Source organism: Propithecus coquereli, unplaced genomic scaffold (assembly GCF_000956105.1).
Source record: "Propithecus coquereli isolate 6110/MARCELLA unplaced genomic scaffold, Pcoq_1.0 Scaffold548, whole genome shotgun sequence".
In the NCBI taxonomy this organism is placed as follows: Eukaryota; Metazoa; Chordata; class Mammalia; order Primates; family Indriidae; genus Propithecus; species Propithecus coquereli.
In genome coordinates this window covers 1387704-1404062 of record NW_012151374.1, presented here as the reverse complement: position 1 = coordinate 1404062, position 16359 = coordinate 1387704, and the positions used below count along the sequence as shown (strand labels likewise).

Genomic DNA, 16359 nt, shown 5'->3' with positions numbered 1-16359 from the left:
AAAGAACACTGAATCAAAACTAATGAAATAATGTTAAATATGCATTTGGTGGCTCTCATAAAAAGTCACCTTTTAGTTATGTCAAAATCAAGATAATGATCAGAACAGTAAATCTGAGGGGATCTAAGGGAGTCTTTATTTCAGTGGATATCTATGAAATGAAATCATTGGGAAAAAATGCAAAGTAAAAGCTACAGCTAAAAATATGATGTAAAAGAACAAGATGTTAGGACATGAGGCGCGTTCCAAAGAATGGTCCATCTGGGAGGGACAGAGGAGAGCACTAATGTGACAAGGAGCTCAGAGACTGTATCTAAAAAGAGTTTCCAAATCAGAGCAATTGCTGAACATAATTTTGGAATTTCAGGTCATGACATTTCAGGTAAGTGACAGTTATAACGTGTTTCAGAAGCGCTAATAAAAAAAATACAGAATACAGAACTACATTGCCTCTGATACGTCTATTGTTTACCAAAAAATAAATGTGTAAGTGGCCATCTTAAGCTAAATAAAATTTGGTCCAAATTAAGTACAATAACCAAGATGGTTACAAAAAATAAAGAAAAGAAAAATTAAAAATTCATGGCATTATAAATTTTTTAAGGTTTACTCCAAAGTAAAGGGCTCATTCTAATACAGGGTTTTACCCAAATGTCCATAGGCATTATCATTATATATTTACACAGACGGCTTTAATCTGAAGTCACCTTTGGCAACCTCGAAATATATAAACTATGAACTCCCACAACGAAAGTATATATTTGAAAGTTGTTGCCTCAAAGTACTGAAAGAACAAAGGAAAAGATCACCTGTCAGAACAAGTAAGATGACAAAAACATTTCTCACTTAAGGTAGTTCATTAAAGACCAAATAACCACCACCCTCCCCCAAACACCAGAAAGAAATGATCTTGAGCTTTAGAAAGGGAAACAATGAATCTGAGAGTATATAAAGATCTGATGCTTTTGCCAGTGATTATCCTATCATTGCTGAGTCCTAAAGCTAAAAAATCAGACAAACGAAAACAAGTCAGAAGTCAGAGTAGGCTTGCTGGACGCTGTACGTTCTGGATTTATAGCGGGACATGGCTGAACAGGTAGGACACAGATTCCCCGTTGTGTGTCCTTCGGATCGCCTCCGCCAAGATCATGGAAATGTCAATGACCTAAAAGCCAACGAGAAAAACAGAAGGGAGGAAAAAGGCGAGACATTGAATTCTTTAAAAACTGAAAAGCCAGAAAGCTGAGAAGCGATTTCTCTAGCACACATGATGTGTTACTATCAAAACCTCCCATGCTCTTTTCTTTTGAGGACAGACAGCTTTGGGGTCCAGCCTGTTGAATCAAACCCACATGGGATCTGGGAAGGGAGATTTTTCCGTGCAGAGACTCAAAGGCTTTTCAGGGTGTTAACCAGAGACATCTTTTTCTAGGGTCATTTGTTGTTTTAAAATTAATTTTACTCAATCATTATATGGAAAGTTTTTCCCTGTTTCTGAAAAAAAGGTGACTATGTCATTTAAGAGCAGCACAACTGTGATCATCTAACCCAGGGGTCAGCAAACTACTTTCTATAAAAGACCATATAGTTAATAATTTTGGCTTTGCAGGCCAGATGGTCTCAGTCACAAGTACTCAACTTTGCTGTTGTCGCGTGAAAGCAGTCACAGGCAACGGGTAAATGAACGGGCGTGGCTATGCTCCAATAAAACTTTATTCACAAAAACAGATGACGGGCTGGATTTGGCCTGTGAGCTGTAGTGTGCCAACTCCAAACCTAAACTACTGCTAGTCAGGCATGAAAATATAACTGCCAGCTCTCTGGTGGCCCGTGGATATCCAGTCAGGAGGGGCAGGAAGGAGCAAAGCTCTGAAGATTCTCAGTACAGTCTGCTTCCCCATCCCCATTTTTTTTATTGTGCTAAAATATATAACATAAAATTTGCCATTTTAACCATTTAATTCAGTGACATTAATTACATTCCCAATGTTGTGTAACCATGACCATTATCTACTTCCAGAACTTTTTTATCATCCCAAGCAAAAACTGTCCCCATTAAATGATAACTCCCCATTCTGCCCTCTCCCAGTCCCTGATAAGAACTATTCTACTTCGTCTGTGTGAATTTTCCTATCCTATGTACCTCATTTAAGTGGAAACGCAATATTCCTCCTTTTGTGTCTGGCTTCTTTTCACTTAGCATAATGTTTTCAATATTCATCCATGCCATAGCATGTGTCAGAATTTCCTTCCTTTAAAAGGCTGAGTAGGCCAGGCGTGGTGGCTCACGCCTGTAATCCTAGCACTCTGGGAGGCCAAGGTGGGCGGATTGTTTGAGCTCAGGAGTTCGAGACCAGCCTGAGCAAGAGCGAGACCCCGTCTCTACTAAAAATAGAAAGAAATTAATCGGACAACTAAAAATATATAGTAAAAATTAGCCGGGCATGGTGGTGCATGCCTGTAGTCCCAGCTACTTGGGAGGCTGAGGCAGGAGGATCGCTTGAGCCCAGGAGTCTGAGGTTGCTGTGAGCTAGGATGACACCACGGCACTCTAGCCCGGGCAAAAAGAGTGAGACTCTGTCTCAAAAAAAAAAAAAAAAAAAAAAAGGCTGAGTTGGTTATCTATTCATCTGTTGCTGGACATTTCGGTGTTTCTACCTTTTGGCTATGGTGAATAGCGCTGCTATGAACATTCGTGCACAAGTTTTTGTTTGAACATGTTTCCAAATTTTGAGGGTATACATCTAGGGGTGGAATTGCTGGGTCATATGGTAATTCTACGTTTAGCTTTAGTGCGGCCTGTTTCTGACTGGTTTTCTAGTGCGATTTTGTTCACTTGCTATTTCTAAATAGCGAGCACTGACCTCCGCTGGCCCTGGCCTTTCTCAGGGATCTAACGCGGTTTTTATCCTGCTGTCATGAGAAGCTGCAACCTCTGCCAGCATCTGCCTTAGCAAGGAGCCACATACACAGAAGACTCGATGCTATATTTAGGGATCTGAAATAGGTGCCTTGCTGCTTGGTTCTGCCTGCAGTGTAGACAGTACCTGGATCTTGGCGCAGTGCTTCATTTTGTCCTCTTGCGGAATTGTGTTTGTGACAACAACAGCCTCAAAGGCAGCATTATTTATTCTGGAAATAGCTGGCCCAGAGAAGATCCCATGGGTAAGGATAGCATAAACTTTGGTGGCTCCAGCCGAGAGTAGCCTATAAAATTGCAGAAGATAAAAAATTAAGTGTTACAAATTCTTGAAATACTCTCCTCTAGTATGAATGGTAAAAGCAAAAAGTGTGTTCCATAAAGGAAAAGATGAAACAAATTTCACTTACATATATTAGCCTAAAATAGGATCTTTTAAGGTACGTGTTAGCAAAACACTTTGTATCCTATTAAATAAGGGATTAGCAATATTGGCAATTGAGCCCAGATAATTCTTTGCTATGTGGGCTGTCCTGTGCATTTTAGGAAAATTAAGCACATCCCTGGCTTCTACCCCATAGCAACACTCATCCCCTCAGTCATGACAACCAAAAATGTCTCTAGACATTGCCAAATGTCCCCCAGGGAGCAAAACTTCCCCTGGTTGAGAACCACTGGTTTAGACCAATATAGCCAAAATAACATGATTTTGACATGTAATCAATATAAAAGATTATTAATGAGATATTTTACATTCTTTGCTTCATACTAAGTCTTTGAAACCCGGTGTGCATTTTACACCGGCCACATTCCAAGAGCTCCACAGCCGTGCGTGGCGTGGTGGTGGCTCCCGCACCAGACAGCGCAGCTCTGCAGCCTCTGGAAGACCACGTGACCGAGAAGACTGCCTTGAAGACTGAGCAGAAGGATGCAAGGGCCCAAAAAAGCCCCCAAACTCTCTTTCCTTCCATAATCAGTGTCAAGGGAAGCACCTCCTCTGACCCTTTCTCAAATACTCTGCAAGCTCAACCTGGAAAATGCAAAGCCCATGATTTCTTTTCTACCAAAAAAAGAATAATAAAGATAATGGGCCTAGAACCCCCTTTGGTCTAAAACTCCACTGCCAAGCAACCAGAGATAATTATAGGAAAAACAGGCCCAATTCTAAAAGCGGATGCATTTCACTTTCTTAGTGACAGGTCCTAGCACTTTCCCCACTGCCTGCATACTTGTCTGCAGCGTGGCAGATGGTGCCACATGTGTCAGCCATGTCGTCCACAAGGATGGCCACGCGGTCCTTCACGTCGCCCACCAAAACCATCCGGTCCACTTCGTTTGCCTTCTTCCTCTCTTTGTGGATCAAAGCAAATTCCACATTCAACCTGTCTGCGATTGACGTGACCCTGGCAGAGATGCAGATGAACATGCAGTCAATTAAAAATTTTTACAATCAATTCTTTACAATTGTATTTTAGGAACGTAGCAAGCAACCACACTCAAGATGAAAGAGTCAGGTCTCCCTTGCCTGCATGGTCTACGGTACGCCCTAAGCAATGCACAGGGAGAAACGTGCTAGCGATGGGACTTGCATCTGTGGTAGCTGGGAACGAATGTCAGGGTACCCTGGATGAAATCATCGGATAAGAAATTGATATTCAGGTGTGGGGGCGGGCCCCTGTAGTCCCAGCTACTTGGGAGGCTGAGCCAAGACGATTGCTGGAGCCCAGGAGTTGGAGGCTGCAGTGAGCTATGATCACACCACTGTACTCTAGCCTGAGCGACAGAGCAAGACCCTGTCTCAGCCCACGCCAAAACATTTTCCTATTCAAGTTTTTCAAATAACAATCAGACATTATGCAATTTAGCTGAAAAAATATTGAGAGACCAATACGCACATACCCCGATTTAAGATGCAGTGCATGGAGGATACAACCTCCAAACATTATGTTTTAAAGTACTGGTCCTATTCATTGTGTCATCCTCAGACGGTGACCAGGAATAGAGCTCCTTTGTGCCCTAATCAAGGACAGAAGGGGCAAGTCTCTGGGAGGAATCTACTCGCTGGGGCCAAACGGGCAGCGGGAAGGGGACTAGGTGCTCCAGGCTACCCTTCCCCATTTCTGAGGACTTTCAACATAGCCAGTATTTTTTTTTCAATTGCGGAAAAATACACATAAAATTGAATCTATCTTCTGAACCATTTTAACGTGTACAGTTCAATGGCATTAAAGTACACTCACAATGATGTACAACCATTACTTGTATGTAGTTCCAGAACATTTCATTATACCAAAAGGAAACCCCACACCCATTAAACAGTCCTTCCCCATTCTTCGTGCCCCCGCCACCCCAGCCCTGCCAAGCACTAATCTACTTTTTGTCTCTATGGATTTGCCTATTCTGGACTTTTTGTATAAATGGAATCACACAATAAGTGACCCTTTTTGTCTGGCTTCTTTCACTTAGGTAAAGTCTTCAAGGTTCATCCATGTTGCAGCGTGGATGGATAGAATCAGTACTTTATTCTTTTTTAAGGCTGAATAGCATTCCATTGAGTGGATATAGCACATTTTGTTCATCCATTCATCGTTGATGGACACGTGGGTTGTTTCTACCTTTTGGCTATGTTGAATACTGCTGCTGCCAACACTGGCATGCAAACACCTGTTTGAGTCCCTTTCTTCAAGTCTTTTGGGCACACACCTCACAGTGGAATTCCTGAGTCACATGGTAACTCTGTGTATAACTTATTCAGCTAGTATTTTAACAGCTTCAGCTACCCTCTTTTTAATTTGACCAAAGAATGCAGCAACGTCTTTCAAGCCTTCATGTTCTTTTTCCACATTAGAAGTAGCAAGGACATTTGCTATCTCAAGACATGAAAATGAGGCCTAGGGGAAAGCCACCTTTATTCCACAGAGACATATCTCCACTTCCAGATGACATCTTTTTGAGTTGTATTTTGGTGCTCTGGCAGACCAGGCAGCCTGCTCACCCTTGTCAATGGAACAACGACAATGCTAGATTACACTGTAATCCAAGGGAACTATCTTCACAAACATATCACAGAGCTGGAATGATAGCAGGAATTGTCACACGCAGACAACGTGGAAGCAGGTTATCCTGAGAAGCTGATATGCAACAAAGGGCTTGCTCTGCGGGTTTCTGAGGAGCCCTGATGATTTCAAGCTTCCATTTTGTTGGCGGAGACAGGGGGATGAGAAAGCAAGCCTAGGGTCCAGCTGAGACAGAGTCCAGCAGGAGACCCTCGTATAACCCAGGGAGGCCAAAGGTTCTTCAGAGTTACAAGGAATGAAAAATAAACCTGCTGCCCACGTGGGAACAGGAAGAATGCTTACCTGTCTCAAACTTGATGCTGAGTGGAGGGGGTTAGTTCTCTCTCGAGAGTTCAAAACCACATCTCGGCTCTCCTGGGGGCTGCTCGTCCAAATTCCTATTACGTGTGTGATGAAAACCCTCAAGTGGACAGTTTAATTTATAAGGGATACTTTGGGTTAGTACACCAACGTAGCTGGCAAACGACAAATGCAAATCCTCTTGGAAGGATTATAATGCTAAAATTCTAAGGAATTTGAGGATTTCGCAGAAGACACTCACAAGGCACCAAGGCACCAAAAGTGATAGTCACCAGAAACAATGTAATCAAATCACAACAGCAAAGAACAAGATGCTGGAATTAGCTGAAAAGGAGCCTAAAGTGATTGTTTTATATATTTTAAAGAAATAAAACAGAAACTTGGATAAGAATAAAGCGACTAAAAGAATGACCAATCAAGACATGGGAAAAAGAATTTCAAGAAATAAAAAATATTATATTTGAAATTAAAAACTATAGTAAACAGATTGAAAGCACCTGAAGAGAGAACGAGTATATTAGAAGACAGAGATAAAGGCCTTGTCCAGGATGCAGCCCAAGAAACAAGAGACAGAAAGGCACCAATCTTCCGATCTAGTAAGCCCAAGAAATGAATCCCCAATCACAATAAAACTATAGAAGACCAAGGAATCTTAAAAAGGATCAGATGTCTTAAAAAAGGATAAAGACAAGTCGCCTAGGAAGGAATAGCAATCAGACCGATGGCCAAGTGCTCATCTCCCCCAACGGATGCCAGAAGTTAGTAGAGTAATATCTTCAATTTGATATGAGAAAATAACTGTCAGTCTAGGACTCTGTACCCAGCAAAACTGCCTTTCCAGAATGAGGGCAAAATAGAAATATTTTCAGCCAAACTATACAACCTGAGAATTCACTTCTAACATGCAGCTATTTAAAGAATACAACTTAAGCAAAAGGAAAGTGATAGGAGATATATTGAGATGTGGGAAGAGGGGAAGGTGAGCAAAGATATTGGCCAATACGTGGAAAAACCTGAATAAATGTTGATTGTCTAAAACCACAATAATAATAATAATGTCTAGTTTGTGGAGAAGAAAAAAGAAACCATACTGGGCAATAGCTTTAAAGCACACAATAAGATGGTGGCAATAAATTCAAATATGTCAATTATCAGGGTAACAGAAAAGGGACGAAACTTAAAGGCTGTTAGATAAGAGAATAAGACACCCATTTCAGATTTCCAAATGTCCTTGGAAGCAAAGGGAAGTGTTATTATGATGAAAGCCATGTTTCTCCTACCCTTAAAAAAAATCACCCTTCAGGGTGGAATGAAAACCACACTAGCCCTAGCAGATACCCTTCATTCCCTAACTTGTCTAACTACCAACTTTCCTTACACAAGGATTTAATTGAGAAAAAAAAATGTAATTTGAAGGCTGATAAAAAGTTTGCCCCATAATCACCTTAAAGCATATGTAGTACTACTATTTACATGTCCTTTAAACTCCAATTTAGGAAAGCTAGTTTCACAAATGGTATTGGGACAACGTATGACACTGAAATCTTAGGCAGAAAAAGCTAGAACGAAAATAACATAGATACAGTTTGCCTTTCATTTCTTCCAGCACGTTATTTACATTTTGTTTTCTGCGGTGTGTGTGCGAGTACGTGTAGGCACCCCCAGGAGAGACAGATACATGATACACCAATTTATTCATAGTGGTATCACTGGTAGAGATAAAAGATAGTTAAAATTTTCTTCTTTCTAACTTTCCAAATTTTCTATAGAGCATGTACACAGATCGAGGGAAAAAAGTTAAATCTGAATTATTTAGTCTCAACCACTTCCCATTCCACTTTCAGGTTGATACTTGTTATCTCAGCAGTGGTAGGTCTGTTTCCCTCTTAGCTTGCCTTTTTTGTTAGTGGTCAACCGAATCAAGCTTCAAAGATTACCCAAGGGTGACCTCCTGTGGCGACATTAATTTTTACCTGGAATGAGTCAAGCCTTGACGCTTTCTCTAGAGCAACAAGCTCCAATTTGACAGATATTTATGGTACTTTCTTTGGCGAAATATGACTTTTTGCATCAAGCAAAGAAGCCACAGATAATGTCAACTGCATGCACCGTGCATGACCTGCAAGGCTGTTCTGCGGGGATTGTCAGTTGGGGAATGCCCCACTCCAGAATATGAGGGTGACATGATGTAGTAGAGCAGAAACGTTGGGCGAAGGGAAAAGAGGTGACAAAAATTCCACAATGTACATCCCCTAAAAAGCTTGACTTTCCTGGAAGAGGAAGCAGGTGAGGTTGAGTGGGGATTGCTTTGAAGGGGTCTGAACAAACCATCTCAAGCCCTGCCATTTACTCTGGTTAGTTTATTCTGCATTTTTAAAAAGCAGGAGTTGGCAAATAGCTATCTATTTGGAGCTGGGAACTTAGTATATAATAAAAGATGCCATTTCAAATCAATAGGGAAGAGGCGGATTATTTAATAAATAGTTCTGGAACAACCAGATAGCAGGGGGCAAGGGGAGAGTGGATTCTTATTTCACTCTTTATTACAAAATAAATTTCAGATGGAAGAAAAACTAGAACATTAAAAAAGAAAAAGGCAACCATAAAAATATACAGAATCATGGGAGAAGCAGCATTTTAAGAGAAGGGCGAGCCCTTCATAAACCCAGAAGTCATAATGTGAAGAAAAGATAAAACGACTACATAAGAAGGTTTTAAAAGTTCTGCAGAGAATAAAAATATAAAAAGGGGGAAGAAATGAAAAACTTGGAGAAATACTTGCAACGCACAAGAGAAACAAAGCTGCGATCTGATGCCTGTGGAGAACTTTTGACAATGCAGAGGAAAGGCCTGCAGCCCACAGAATAACAGGCAAAAGGTACGAATGGACAGACCTCTCGCGGAAAATCAACGTGTCCTCACCTGCAGCAACCTGAATTAATGCAGAGAGATCCCACAGGTCGTGTACCTGATTTATAAATCAAAACTGCCTGATAATCCACTGTGTGAGCAAGACTGTGTACAAAGTCACTGGCATCTCTATCTGATGGAACGTCAACTGGTGTATCTTTCTGGAAAGACCACATTTTGGCCCTTTCACTTGGCAATTCCACTTGTGGAACCATATCCTACTCGCATGTGCATACGAAAGGTCAAAGCAAGTATACTGCTGCAGGACTGTATTTAAGAGTGCAAACAACAGTACCCACGAGTGGGTAACACGGGACTGTCATAATAGGGATTATGGAATATGCACACAAGGGGATATTACACATCTGCGAAAAAGCAAGGCAGCTCTATTGCACAGCTATGGAATCATTGCTAATATATAGCAAGTAGGTTTTTTTTCTTTTTAACCTAGTAAGTCCTTAAAGCTCAAGCAAGTAAGTTTTTAAAGAAGCACAATGAAGAAGTGTATACAGCACATTACCATTTGTGTGAAATAAATAGGGGGATATATGTTTAAATAACATAATTCTGACACTGGAAAGAACCGTGGTGTTTAAAGAAGCAAATCGGGGACAGTACCCTTTTGTGCTGCTTGAATTTCTGCTAAGAGCATGTATGATATTTTTAGACTATGTATATAAAAATAGGGTTGGTGTAGGAAAAGAAAAGGCTATACGAGTTTGTGGAATCTATTATTTTTGGGCTGATTAGCTGCCAAAGTAACATTTTTCTGGTTAAAAAAGAAAATATGCCAGACACAAAGGCCACATATGATTAATTGATAAAAAAAAGTCTCAAAAAGATAATTCCATAGAGACAGAAAGTAGATTCATGGCTGCCAGTGGGTGGGGTAGGGGGAAGTAAATGGGGAGTGACTGCTAATGGAAACAGGGTTTCTTTTTGAGGTGGTGAAAATGTTCTGGAATTAAATAGTAGTGATGATTGCACAAATCTGTGAATATATGAAAAACCACTGACCTAGACAATTTAAATGGGTGACTTGTAGGTATCTGAATTATAGTTCAACAAAGCTATTATTACAAACCAGTTACCCCTTGGCCCACTTCTTCACCTCTAACCTTCCATCGGGCCAGTGCACTTGCCATATTTGAATGCAGATTCCACCATGTGACTTATGGAAATTTCCAAATAAGCTTCAAGCATTTTCTTGGACGGCAGCTTAGAGCAGAATGGATGGGGCTCTTGTAAGAATTGGGACGTGTGCTTCCTTGCATGGGCATTTGGACGACTTTCTGGGCTACTCCTAAGCTTGTATGTTTGAATCTAGGTCCTCAGCTGGGCTTCAGGCAGATGAGGGTGCCAAATGAGGGACCACGGGCTTTTGATTTTAAAGACATCCGAAGCTTGATGGTCACTTGTCACACGCATCGCACCTTTATTTGCACACATTTATGAGCTCCCTTCCTTTCTCACTGGGCTGGAGGGTAGAGGTCTCTCCTACTTCTCCCTTCCTTATGGAGGCCCCTACCTGGGCAATAAAAGTCCATTCCCCCTTTTTTTCCCTTCCCAGATAACATCTGTAAAGCTCAGGTCACGGAGACATCAAGCCTCGGCTTGCAGCAAACACCGTGGATGGGGTCAGCATCCTCTCACTGTTGCCATCCTCGCTCGTGAACACCCTGCGCCCTGACTGCTCATCAACTCCTGGAGCCTCTTTGCTAAGAGCTTTAGATGGGCTGCCCAGCACCGCTTTCCCACGCCACCGAGTGTGTTATCATTGTTGTGCTGCTACCGAGTGTGTGATCATTGTTGTGCTGCTACTGCCAGGTCGGTTCTGCCTCTTTTTCGCCTTAGTTTCCTTTTAAACTTTCTGATTTCCTAGGCTAGTCATTGTTCCATTATCCCGAGGTGCTGGCTGCCTGCTGCCCTGTTGTCTGCACATGCTGGTTTGGGGCGGACGGTGTCTGCTTGCGTGGTCATCAGGCATCAGGTCGTGCTCAGCAGGGAGTGCTCACCCAGCAGCTGGGGCTGGGGCTGGGAAATTCTCCCTCAGCAGGGGATTTGCAGCCTGGGACCGATCTTCACGTTAACCCCTTCTTACTGCTTGGCCTCAGATCGTTCCCTTTCCTGGTGTTCTACGCACAGAGATTTCTTTTTAAAAATTGTATTCTATTTTGGCTACCATTTCCACGTGTTTGTAGTAGAAAGGCCTCGCTCGGTCAACTGTGTTGTTAATTAAAAGACTTTTTGTCCAATTAGGCTCATTACTTTTATAATCAGAAAACATTAAGTTAAAAGAAAAACCTAAAACAGATCTGTTCTTTGCTGAAAACAAAATACACATATCGTGTGCATGTGTGTATTTTTTTCTTTCATGAATGATGAAATATTAACAAGGATGACAGGTTTCTGCTCTGGAAGTGAGGCCTGTACTCTACTTACTTGGTCATCAGCAAAATAAAGTGGTAGGTAATTTAAAGCATGCTTCCTTATCTAACACACAGGTAAAAGAAAAACCCGTCGGCACGATACCTTTTGGCTCCCCCCGCGTCAGGTGAGACGATGATGCAGTTCCTCCACTCGGCGATGTTTTCCCGAATCCACTGCAGGACTGCGGGCTCCGCGTACAAATTATCCACAGGAATATCGAAGAATCCCTAAGGGGGAAGTGAGTGTCATGTTGCAGGGTTTTGTTTTGTTTTTTTTTTTTTAAACGATATTCGCCAGGGAGTATGGCTTGAAGATTGTAAGTAACATTTGAATTTTTTATTCAAAAGGAGCCATTATAACAGATTCCCTTTTGTTAATTTTAACAGAATTAAATCAAAAGATAGATATGTTGCAGGGGCAGATTTCAGTCCAATCCATCTTTTGGGGCATGTTCTATTATCTTACGATGGCCTATATTCTGAGGAATAGAATGGCTTTGCGGGGCAGCGAGTGAAAGGTTTGTTGTTCCTTAAGCACCAACCACACACCAAATAGTTCACATTCATTAATATCACAAAGTGGGCATGGTATGATTTGGCCTGTTTTAGAGACAAAGGAACTAAGTTATGAAGAGGTTGAAAAATGTATATTATAACTCTTCCATCCTAATTATTTTCTAGAATTTGAGATAAAATTACATACCGTTTCCTACCAAGAAGCCATTCCTACTCCTTTAAGACTGATTGGAAGCAAAGCGGTGATAGAGACAGGTGGTATTAACATCAAATTATATTTCCAAGTTCAGTAAAGACAAAAGTCTAAGAGTAGCTATGTACAAACTCAAACCCGAGTAATGGTACCTCCTTCTAAACTTATTTAACTTAACAGAGAGTCAGGACTTTGCCGTCTGCAGAAAGCAAATGCTGATACCTGTATCTGAGAGGCGTGCAGGTCCATGGTGATGATGTGATCTGCCCCAGCCACCGAGAGCATATTGGCCACAAGCTTTGCAGAAATTGGAGCACGACTCTAAAAAACACAGACATGGATTTTATAACAGGGGAAGATGGATACTATTAGATTCCTGCCACTAAGATGTACATGAGATAGATAAATCACAGATGCAATCAAAATCTAAGAAAGAAAATTGCACATGCTGTAACAACAAAGGATATACTCGTTCCATTTCATTCAGCAAACATTTACTATTTATATACACTATTGCAAGACAATGTGCTTGACACTGGGTACACAGAACAAATATCAAAGAAGCAAACAGTTAAACATATAAGCATGTAATATCATAATTTGTAAAATTAAAATCACGATAAATGTGTAGAAGTAAAATAAAAGGTACCGAGAGAGAGATGATAGCAGGAAGGACATAAACTTTAAACAGGATGGTTGTTAGAAACCCCTTCAAGGAAATTGCTTTTAAGGCAAGGCCAGCAAAAGCAGGGAGAACAGTGTTCTAGAAGGATGGAGTGGCATGTACGAGATCACCGAGATTGAAAGACCCTCACATAGCCAGGAGCTGAAAGAAATCTAGCTATTGAAGAATTCATGTACTGACAGTTGGAAGCTAAAGCTGTTACAAATGAAACAAAATGCAGGTCGGTCTGGGCGTGGTGGCTCACACCTGTAATCCCTGCATTTGGGGAAGCCGAGGAGGGAGGACTGCTTGAGACCAGGAGTTCAAGACTAGCCTGGGCGACAGAGCAAGACCGCCCCCATCTCTACAAAAAACAGACAAATTAGGTGGGCGGTGGCATGCGCCTGTGGTCCCAGCTATTCAGGAGGCTGAGGCAGGAGTATCGCTTGAGCCCAGGAGTCAGAGGGTGTAGTGAGCTATGATGGTGCAACGCCTAGGGAGACAGAGACTCTGTCTCAAAAACAAACAAACAAAAGCACCAGGTCGAAGAAAGTACACTTTAAGGGGATTGATAATTTAATATTTAGATGTATTGTCATTTACTAACACTATATCCTTTAAAAAATTACCTAACTTCTCTATAGCTTTAGTTTCCACATCATACATTATAGACAATAAAACTGTGCCCGTCAAAGAAATCCAAGAGACTATGTAGACCTACGATTTGATTAGACCTAAGTAGATTTCAGCATTTTGCTGTAAATAACAGTATTCCTATACACCAGCCACAAAAAAAAGATATAAGCTTAAAAAGGGATTTCATTCAAAATAGCAACACACATTTACATACACACACACGGTATATTCATGTAAAAACACACGGAAAGGAATTCCATCAAAACATTAACAGATTATTTGTATTTTCTCTAATACATCATTCTTTTTTTAAAAAAATATATATCGCCTTACGATAAAAAATATGCGTATATATATATATATTTTAAACACAAAGAAAAGAATGAGAGGAAGCACCCCTGAAATGTTAACAGATGTTTCAACACAGTGAGATTATGGGGAAATATTTCTCTCTCTTTTTTTTACTTTTTCAATCTTCTCTACTATTTATGGAGCATAACTCATGTTTTCATCATTTAACTCCCCTGTACTATGTTCCACATTGCCTTTGGAATAAAACCAAATTTTTGATGCTTTATAAAGCCCTCTGGCCAGTCTGGCTATAGTCTGCTGAGCACCGCTCCTCTCCCACGCCTTGGCCACAGGGACATTCCCTGCGGTCTGTACTGGGCCTGCTCTCCCTCCTCTAGAGAACACTTTAAGCCTGGCAGTTTCACCCACGTGCCCACCTTGTCCCCATTCCTCCCCCATCTCTGCTGAGCCAATGCGTCTGATCCTTCAGATCTGTTTCAAATCTCCCAGTTTTAAGGCACCCTGAGAACTCCAGAAATAATCTCCTTTCTAAAGGGATACAGAATTCGTTAAGCATTTGGCCGCTACTGTTTGAGATCACCTTCTGATGCCTGCTGAAGGACCAACATTAGAAGATATATGTACAGATGTCACGGTTCACAACCAGACTATTTCTCCCTCAAGGGCAAAAAAATGGTTTTGGAGATTTTCACATCATCTGCAGCACACAGCTCCGTACCTTGCATACGAAAGCTCTTCAATAAATATTTAATAACAGAATCTCTATAACACCAAATTTCCAAGGCTTAGTCATTAGCCTCATTGATCGAGAGAATTATTTAGTCTAACAAAGTTCCAGGAAAATAAAAAGAACAAATTGGTCACTACGGCTTCATGGTAATAGAATCTGACTTGCAACGCTAATCAATTTCGGGCTCATCCTCTAATTTTATAACCAGGTGCTAAGGTTTGAATGTGGCTCCTCCAAAATTCAGGTGTTGCCAGTGTGATACTAAAAAGAGATGGGGCCCGCAAGAGGTGATTAGTCCCTGAGGGCTCCTCCCTGGAGAATGGGATTAAGGCCCTTCTAAAAGAGACTGCAGGCAGCGTTCTTCAAGCTTGCCCTTCCGCCTTCTGCCACGTAAGGACAACATTCCTCCCCTCCGGAGGATGCAGCCCTCACCAGACACAAAATGCCAGTGCCTTGGTCTTGGACTTCCAGCCTCCAGAACTGTGAGAAAATAAATTTCTGTTCTTTATAAGTTACCCCGTCTGTGGTACTTTGTTATAGCAGCACAAACGGAATAAGACACCTGCGAAAAGAATCCTTTGTTCTCATCTCTCCTCAGTGGCATCAAGCGTTTCGTACTTCTGGGATCCAAACCACAAGGGTAATTTCTAAATTCACACTTTCTGATTTCCTTCTTCAAACCTTGTTTACAAGTTTGGGTTTTGTACTGTGTTTCAGAGTTTGGCTAGTACCCAACTGAATCTTGCAGGAAGAATGATTTATAAGTTAGCTGGCTTCATAGCCTATATAGAGAAAAGTTAGTAGAGCATTTAAACAAAGGTAGATTCAAGGTACAATAGCTAAAAATAAAACTTTCGGCTCTCCTACTGAAAAATGTATAAAAGTCACATGTTTCGCAAGTTAACTCAATCATGACAAAGACTCTCAGGATATTCCAGATCTTACTCAATGCATCAAATGCCATCTTGCTAAAAGTGTAAATTTGACAAGAGTTAAAAAAATTACAAGATTGTAGAAATTAATGTTAGGAAAAATGGTTCTTAATTTCCCCAGTTCAAAAAAAAAAAAAAGAAACAATTTTATTGAAAAGAACATGACCTACAGGAATCTTCTGGGTCAATAAAATAAAAAGAAAAAAAAAGTTAAAAAAAAAAGATGAAAAGAATATGACCTTGAAAATGATTTTGAAAGAAAAAAAGAAAATCTCAAAGCTACAAGTCCTCTTCCACCTGCAGATGTAATTATTTCCAGCCTAGCCCACAACCTACCGTTTTTCCCAGGGAAGGAAACTAGCGATTATTGAATGTCTACTATAGTGGGCGCCAGCAAATTACGGCCCATTGGCCAAACTTGGTCTGCAGCCTGCTTTGTACAACACAGCCATGCCCATCCATTTACATACTGGCTATGGCTGCTTTCACACTAAAATGGGAGAGTTGGCTGGGCATGGTGGCTCCCGCCTGTAATCCCAGCACTCTGGGAGGCCAAGATGAGAGGATCACTTGAGACCAAGAGTTTGAGACCAGCTTGGACAACATAGCAAGACCTTGTCTCTACAAAAAATAAAATTAAAAAAAAATTAGCCAGGCACAGTGGCTTGCACCTATAGTCCCAGCTATTCATGAAGCTAAGGTGGGAGGATCGCTTGAGACCAGGAGTTCAAGGTTGCAGT

The 16359-nt window shown here is 41.2% G+C and overlaps 1 protein-coding gene across 1 annotated transcript in view; it reads right to left on the bottom strand.

Moving 5' to 3' along the window:
* Window positions 1-654: 654 nt before the first annotated feature.
* PRPS2 (phosphoribosyl pyrophosphate synthetase 2) overlaps window positions 655-16359 on the bottom strand; it is a 60096-nt gene continuing 44391 nt past the window's right edge. The window contains exons 3-7 of the mRNA XM_012657574.1: window positions 12568-12666; window positions 11740-11864; window positions 4150-4323; window positions 3048-3207; window positions 655-1165 (exon numbers count right to left, since the gene is read on the bottom strand). Coding sequence (XP_012513028.1) covers window positions 1073-1165; window positions 3048-3207; window positions 4150-4323; window positions 11740-11864; window positions 12568-12666 — 651 coding nt within the window. The 3' untranslated portion in view covers window positions 655-1072. The remainder of the gene's footprint in view (window positions 1166-3047; window positions 3208-4149; window positions 4324-11739; window positions 11865-12567; window positions 12667-16359) is intronic.